The sequence below is a fragment of the Mustela nigripes genome, chromosome X (genome assembly GCF_022355385.1).
Source record: "Mustela nigripes isolate SB6536 chromosome X, MUSNIG.SB6536, whole genome shotgun sequence".
Taxonomy (NCBI): Eukaryota; Metazoa; Chordata; class Mammalia; order Carnivora; family Mustelidae; genus Mustela; species Mustela nigripes.
The window spans coordinates 87,878,394-87,886,469 of NC_081575.1; the positions used below are offsets into that span (position 1 = coordinate 87,878,394).

The 8,076-nt window shown below is 38.5% G+C and overlaps 1 protein-coding gene across 1 annotated transcript in view; it reads left to right on the forward strand.

The window, feature by feature from the left end:
* CASK (calcium/calmodulin dependent serine protein kinase) overlaps positions 1–8,076 on the forward strand; it is a 357,555-nt gene that overhangs the window by 313,360 nt on the left and 36,119 nt on the right. The window contains exon 15 of the mRNA XM_059385265.1: positions 6,552–6,630. Coding sequence (XP_059241248.1) covers positions 6,552–6,630 — 79 coding nt within the window. The remainder of the gene's footprint in view (positions 1–6,551; positions 6,631–8,076) is intronic.

Genomic DNA, 8,076 nt, shown 5'->3' on the forward strand with positions numbered 1-8,076 from the left:
GGGGGGGGGAGCCTTCAGACTTATGCACTCCTATCTCTCCCTCAGAGCATAGAAAAGGGATATTGCAATATAGAAAAACAAATTCCCTACTTAAGAAAGCTGCCCAGTTGCTTTCCAGATTAAAGGGAGAGCTAAAGAGCAATGATTCTCTGACTGTGATTTTCAGAGAGCCCTCAGCTCTAGATGTTTCTGGCTGCAATTCTCATTAACTGATCTCTGCACAGCACTTAAAGTAGGCAGGGGGCATGTAAATCACTTCACCCCTTTTCAGTGTGGCTTAAGCGCACAGGCAGTAGCAGCCTTTGGGTGCCTTGGGCAGATCACTTCAAGTCTGCTCATACTTTGCTTAACAATTATTGCCAGAAGCATACTTGACTAAATGACCCCCCAGATTCCACCCTGCTCTGAAAGTCTAATACCCATTTATTCATATTACGTATTCATTCACTCATTTAGCAAATGTTTGTTAAGTGCCCACTGTGCGCAAATCACTATGTTGGATGCCAGTAATGTAGTGGCAGGAAAGACAGAGCCCCTTCCCAGAGCTCACTTTCCCCAGGGCTGCCAACATCAAATAAATAAATACGCAGTTTAGCACAGTTTGCTAAACAGGAAGAGTTAGTGATAGAGCTATAGAGGAGAAAAGACTGTGTCCGAGAGGCAGGAAGAAGTGGTGACGTTCAGCCAAGCAAAACAGACAGGAAAGCTGGAGGTGTTAGAAGGAGGCCCAGAAGTGTCCAGTGATTATCGTATTCTAAAGTAGCCCAATGACATTTGTATGATCTTTCCAGTGGAGGCTCACTACCTAAACCCACAGGCTGAGTGAAAGTGTATTCCCTCAGTTAACTTCAGAAAGCATAAAATGACCAAGTCTCCCCTAGAAGTTTCCTTAAAGAAGCCCTTCTCTGTTCTGTCTTTGATCCTACCAAAAGTTTGTGTTCTCCTTTTGACTGGTTGCCATAAAAAATGGAAATTATTTGATATAAAACAGATATTTTCAATAATGGAATACAGTTCTCTGTTACATTTAATACAGCTTCATTTTCTTGGTTAGTTGTCTTATTAAAAGCATTATATTGCTCTTCGGGATATATCTATATGATCTCTTTTGCTTTTTGGACCTTCTTTAATGTGTCCAGCTATGTTAGATCCACCCTGTAAGGATGATACACTCCCATCACACCCTTGTTTTCCCATTTGCAACTTCACCTGGAGATTACTCTCCGTCAATTGAGACTCCCTCAGTTGCAAGTGATAAAGACCAAAGTTGAACTAGCTTGGACGGTAGGGGAAAGGCTTATGTAAACAAGGAAAGGCCCAGAGTCTATCCCAAGCTGGGGGTAGGTTCATTGCACCCAGCCCAACCTAGGCCAGTCCCTTCCCTGCAGTTTGGGAACTTGGGAACAGAGAGAATGTGAGTCAGTTCCTCTCTGCAAAGAAATGTTTGGGGCAGACAAAATAATAAATGTTAACTCTAGCTGGTTTGAGGTGAACATCCCCCTAGTCACGAGAGACCCTGCCTGTCTCATCACTATTGTCTGTTCACTAATGAATAGTCTTCATTCATTATGTGCCTAGCCGAGCGCCTGCCCACAAAACAGGATCATGATAACGTTGGTTGAACAGATACATTAATTTATTAATTTCAAGGATTGAACCCCCATCATACTATCATTTCCTTTATGAAATTAGGTTTGAGTTACACATAAATCTATAGCATTTCTCCAGGAACACCTCTCTTGGTAACCATACATGCTGATTGAATACACAAGTTGGAAATGAAACTTGAACATTACAGTTGAACGTTGGGACTAGAAACATTTTGATATACCAGTTTTTCACATTGCTTGCCCACCACTTCTAAGAACTGAAAAATAGGAACCAAGCAAAGTTATATTCTCTGGAATTGTACAGATTCCAAGTCTAAATTATAAAGGCTCAGATATTTCCATGAACCTTTCCAACAGAGTGTTGTTCTCCAAAGAAGAAGATAAGATCGTCCCCCTACCTTAATCATCTCAAATTCAGGACCAGTTTTCACCAAGGGAACTTGTTGAAAATACAGGTTTCTGGGCTCCATTCCAGACTTCCTGAATCTAAATCCAAGGAGTGAGTTTAAGCGATAGTATTATTTAAAAGGTCCCCATGTGATTTTTAGGATCAGCCAGGTCTAGTCCAAAAAATATGCTTATGAAAGTTTATCTTATAATAGAGAATAATGGGAAAATAAAAAGTAATCTCTGTAGACTAGTAGTCTGGCTTTAAATATGTGGAGCTTCTACTTCTGGCCAAGATGGAGTAACAAGGACCAGATTTACCCTCTCACCCGAAATAACCAAAAAAACATTTTTAAACAAACGAAATTACATAAAAGAACAGTTTTCAAGACTTTGGACATCAGACAACAAAGGAAAATGATCCCTGAGAGATAGGAAGCAAACAGGGTAAGCCCTATGATCGCCTGACCTTATTGACTTGAAAGAGTTTCCAGGCCACAACATAGGAAGGGAGAACTGAGGCAGAGCAGGCAGTTCCGAATTGAGGACACAGAACTGAGAATCCAAGGTGACCTAGGCACCTAAAGTGCACAAGATAGAGGACCAAATAAAAGAGAGCTGCACAGGAAGAGAACCCCCAGAAATCTGTAGAGGGTCCCCCTGAAGTATTCGTTTGAGTTATGACCAGTGCATTTATGAGAGGAAACTACCCAGAGCCAAGAAAAGACCATCCAAAAGGTCCAAAAAGACCATCCAGTACCCAGCACTCACTGCCTGTTACCCACCAGCTGGCCTGGCAAACGAATTCATGGCACAGTGTATAGAGTGCTCAGAAAAGTCTTATCTCCGTAATGAGGAATAATTAGCCCTAGGCTCAGAATTGCTCAAGTCCTGCCTAACAAATCATGAAAGCAAGACCCAAGCATCAAACTAATTGACCCAAATTAGTGAACTACATCCCAGAACAAAGTCTAAGAATATTTGTAAGAATAAAAAAACATCTAACATGCAGCAAAATAAAATTCACAATGTCTAGCATTGAATCAAAGATTACTAGGCATGTAAAGAAGGGGGACAATATGACCTATAACATAGTGAATAATCAATCAAAACTGACAGACCTGACCAAGGTATTAGACTTAGCAGAAGAATACACTATGGGATTAATGGCAGATCAGACATTTGAGAAGCGAAGATTAGTAAACTCAAAGATACAGCAATAGAAACTATGAAAAATGAAATACAGAAAAAGAATTTTTTAAAATGAAAAAGGCAGGGGCCTTGGTGGCTTTGTTGGTCAAGCATCTGACTCTTGTTTTCAGCTTAGGTCATGATCTTGGGGTCATGAGATCAAGCCCCAAGTCAGGCACCATGCTGGTCATGGGTTGTGAAACCTGCTTAAGATTTTCTCTCTCTCCCCTTGCCCCTCCCTGCTGCTTGTGTGTGAGCTCGCTCTCTCTCTCTCTCAAAAAAAAAGGAAAGAAAAGTATTACTGAGCTCTGGGACAACCTCAGGCAGCATAACATATAGTTAATTGGATCCTATGAAGGAGAAGAGAGTGAAGAAGAGAGAGAAGGATATTTGAAGAAATAATGTTTGAAAACATTCCAAACCTGATGAAAACTATAAATCTGTAGGTACAATACCACCGTGAACCCCGAACCCAAGAAACAGTACCAGGGTACATCTTAATCAAATGGTTTAAAAACCATGATAAATAGATCTTAAAAACAGATTAAAAAAAAGAAAGGTTACATACAGAGGAACAAAGATAAGAATGGCATCAGACTTCTTATCAGAAACAATACAATTGAGAAGAACAGTGTCTTTAAAGTACTGAAAGAAAAAACAAAATCTTGAGAGGTTTTGTCTTAGAATTTAAAACCCAGCAAAGGTATGTTTCAAAAACTAAAGGCAAAAACATTTTCAGACATACCAAAACTGAAAGAATTCAGTAGACCTACAGTGAAAGAAATGTTAAAGGATATCCTTATCATTTAAATCTCTTTAAAAGATAATTGGCAGTTTAAGCAAAAATAACAACAATATGTTTAGGGGCTTATTACATGTAAAAGTAAAATGTATAACTAGCACAAAGGTCAGGAGAAAGGAAGTGGAACTATACTCATAAAAGTCTCTTAAACTATATGTGACACTGTATAATATCACTCGAATTGCAATAAGTTAAAGATGGATACCATAAACCCTGAAGCAACCACCAAAACAACAAAACCAAATTATAGCCAATCAGACAACACAGAATAGAAAATAAAGTAAAAATAAGCTAATCCAAAAGAAGGCAGAAAAAGAGGAAGAGGGAAACATGGAACAGATAGAACAAGAAAATTAAATAGCAAGAAGATGTATTTATACCTGACTGTGTCAGTAATCTTATGAAATGTAAGTAGTCTGAATTCCCCAAATTAAGAAGCAGAGGTTGTCAGGTGGGGGAAGGGGACAGACCCAATTATATATTGCCTTCAAGAATTGCTTTATACAAAAAGACAGATAGTTTCAAAGTAAAAGAATGGAAGAAGATATATTATGATGGCATTAAACAAAAGGAAGCTGAAGTGGCTGTATTAATATCAAAGTGTATAATTCTCAGACCACATTGTGATTAAATTGGAAGTGAATAACAGGAAGACCTTGGGAAAACTCCCCAAGCATTTGAAAACTAAATAACACAATTCTAAATAACCTGTGGATCAAAGAAGAAATCAAAAGGGAAATTAAAAAGTATTTTGAAGTGAATAAAAATGAAACAACAATATACCAGAATTTCTGGGATGCTGCAAAAGCAGTACTTAGGGAGTAATGTGTAACACTAGACACCTATATTAGAAAAGAAATATCTTAAATGACCTCAGCTTCTACCTTAGGAAACTAGAACAAAAAAGAGCACATTAAACACAAGGTGAGTGAAAGAAAAGAAATAATAAAGATCAAAGTGGAAATTAATGAAATAGAAAACAGAATAGAGGAAAAATCAATAAAACAAACTTTTTCTTTGAGAAGACCAGATTGATCAGAGAAAAAAGAAGACATTAATTACCAATATCCTGCATAAAATAGTGACACTACTACAGAATCTGCAGACATAAAAATGTATAAGGAATATCTTATAAACAACCTTACACCAAGAAATTCAGTGACTTAGATGAAATGGACAAATTCCCAGGAAGGCAGAAGCACACCAAAACTCACTTAAGAAATGCACTGAATTGCCCTATACTATTTAAAAATTGAATTTGTAGTTAAAAACCATTCCTCAAAGAAAACTCCAAGGTGGCATTACTGGCGAAATCTACCAAACATATAATTCTACACAAACTTTCCCCAAAACATTGAAAAGGAAGGAATTCTTCCCAACGTTGTTGTTGTTGTTGTTGTTAGGTGGCTAGCATTTATTATCATTATTATTAGGTGGCTAGCTTTTTTACCCTGATAGCAAAACCAGTTAAATACAGTACAAGAGGGGCGCCTGGGTGGCTCAGTGGTTAAGCCGCTGCCTTCGGCTCAGGTCATGATCTCAGGGTCCTGGGATCGAGTCCCACATCGGGCTCTCTGCTCAGCAGGGAGCCTGCTTCCCTCTCTCTCTCTCTCTGCCTGCCTCTCCGACTACTTGTGATCTCTCTCTGTCAAAATAAATAAATAAAATCTTTAAAAAAAAAAAATACAGTACAAGAAAAGAAAACTACAGACTGGTATCCCTCCTGAATATAGATGCAAAAACTCAAACAAATCCATATCTTAACAAAAGAAGAAGACATCGTGACCAGCTGGAGACTAACTCAAGAATACGGCTCACTTCTCATCATCCAAAGCTAGGGAGAAAATGCAGTCCATGAATGGATAAACAAAATGATACATCCATACAGTGGAATACTCAGCAAGGACAAAGAGTGAACCGTTGATACATTCAACAATGTGATTAAATCTCACACTGTGAATTGTTAAAAAAAAAAAAAGCAACAAAATAAGAATGCATACTGTGTGAGGGGTCATAACGTAGGCGAGGGGGAGTACAGGGATGGGAGTAGATCAGTGGGCACAAGGAAATTTTTCAGGGTGATGGATATAGTCAGGCTCCTCATTATAGTAATGGTTTCACATATGTACTGTTAAATTTACCAAATTGTACACTTTAAGGGGCACTAAGTTGTCTCAGTAGGTTGAACGCTTGACTCTTAATTTCAGCTGTCATGATCTCGTGCAATCAAGCCCTGCGTCAGGCTCTGCGCTCAGTGTGGAGTCTGCCTGGGATTCTCTCTCCCTCTCCTCTATCCCTCCTGCTCTCTCTCTCTCTCTCAAAATAAATAAACAAATCTTAAAAAAAAAAAAGCACAGTATGGAATGTATGTATCATTATTACAGCAATCAAAATACCAAAAATAACATTTTCGTCCTGGCATGGTGGAGTAACAGACGGTTTTCCTCCTTCATTTTCCGTATTTTCTTGAATGTTTTCCTTACTTTTAGTAAATAAAATTATCTACAATTATCACAAACATAAAAAAGAATAGTAATTCTATTTTACTTACCTTTTTACAGGGAATCACTTTAAAAATGAATGAGCTCAATCATTGTATTGTCGCAAGAATTATGCACGGGGGCATGATTCACAGGCAAGGTAAGTTTCATATGTGATTCTTTCCCTCCTTACCTTTTTTTCCTATAGCCTAGTGGAGAAAGTATTTTTTATGATCCATATAAACAATCTGTTTACTCTGTGGTCCACCTAATGATCTATTTAAGTTATCTATCTTTGGTTTTAATCACTGTTCGTCTCATTTGTTCATATTCTTCTGTACATGCTCCAGCCTGTGATTAAGGGGGGAAGGGTATATTACAGTTCTGTTACTGAACATCTCTGAATTACTGTTTGGATCCTGACTTTAAAAAGACCATGGAGGATAAAGTAAATATCCTACCTGGCCCCTGGATATCTGGAAGGCATCTATTCTGGGACATACATACAAACATATGTACATTCATTTATGGATATAAATATGTAATGACAGTTGAAGAATTTCTCGTTCATGCAGGAATGAGATATACTCTTTCTAAATTAGGAAATTAGAGTTTGATAAATAATATAAAAATTAAATGATAAAATAAGAGATAGCAAATCTAGATTAAGTTTTTAATACCTGCCACAGTAATTGCAGCCCTTCTGAGAAAGCATCCCACTAAGGCCTGAGGTAAAGCAAGAATGAGTTTTTGAGAAAAGGGAGCTTTCATTAACTCTTAGGTGGGCAAGATCTGCACGTGCAGGAGTAGCCTCACCCTTGGAAGGGCTGAGTTTTAGGTACTAGCATTGATCAGCAGGCTGATCCAAAAATTAGGCTTCCTTTCTTTAAGATGAGGGGTTTTTTATTGTTGTGTTTTTTGTTTTTTGCCTACAGGGGAATCTTTAGAGGCTGAGGAAGTAGACTACACTCATGTGGGAGAATTGGTTTTAGACTCCAGGATGAATTTTCTCTTTCTTAATTCTAATGAGTTGCTATAAATTCAGTAAAGCAGGGGTACCTGGGTGGCTCAGTGGGTTAAAGCCTCTGCCTTTGGCTCAGGTCATGATCCCAGGGCCCTGGGATCGAGCCCCACATCAGGCTCTCTGCTCAGCAGGGAGCCTGCACCCTGCCCCCCCCCCCCCCCCCCCCCCCACCCCCCTGCCTACTTGGGATCTCTGTATGTCAAATAAATAAAAAAATATTTTTTAAAAATTCATTAAAGCCACAACATCATTGTTTCCATAGTCTCTTTTTCTTATATTACCATGTGACTAGGGTCTGCCATCTCTGATTGAAGTGGTGTCGTGGACATCCTCCTCCTAGTCTTATTTTTGAAAAGTAGCTTTCTCATGATTCCCCGTGAAGAGTACCATTTACTGTAGAATTTTAGTTAGATGCCTTCTCTTAGGGCTGAGAATGTTCTCTTCTATCCTTAGTTGCTGAGCCTTTTAATTATGATTGAGTTGTGAATCTTATCAGATGCTCTTCATCTGCTGAGATGATCATTTGGAGGTTTTTTCCTTGTATCTATTAACATAGTGAATGACTTTGAAAGATTTCCTAAC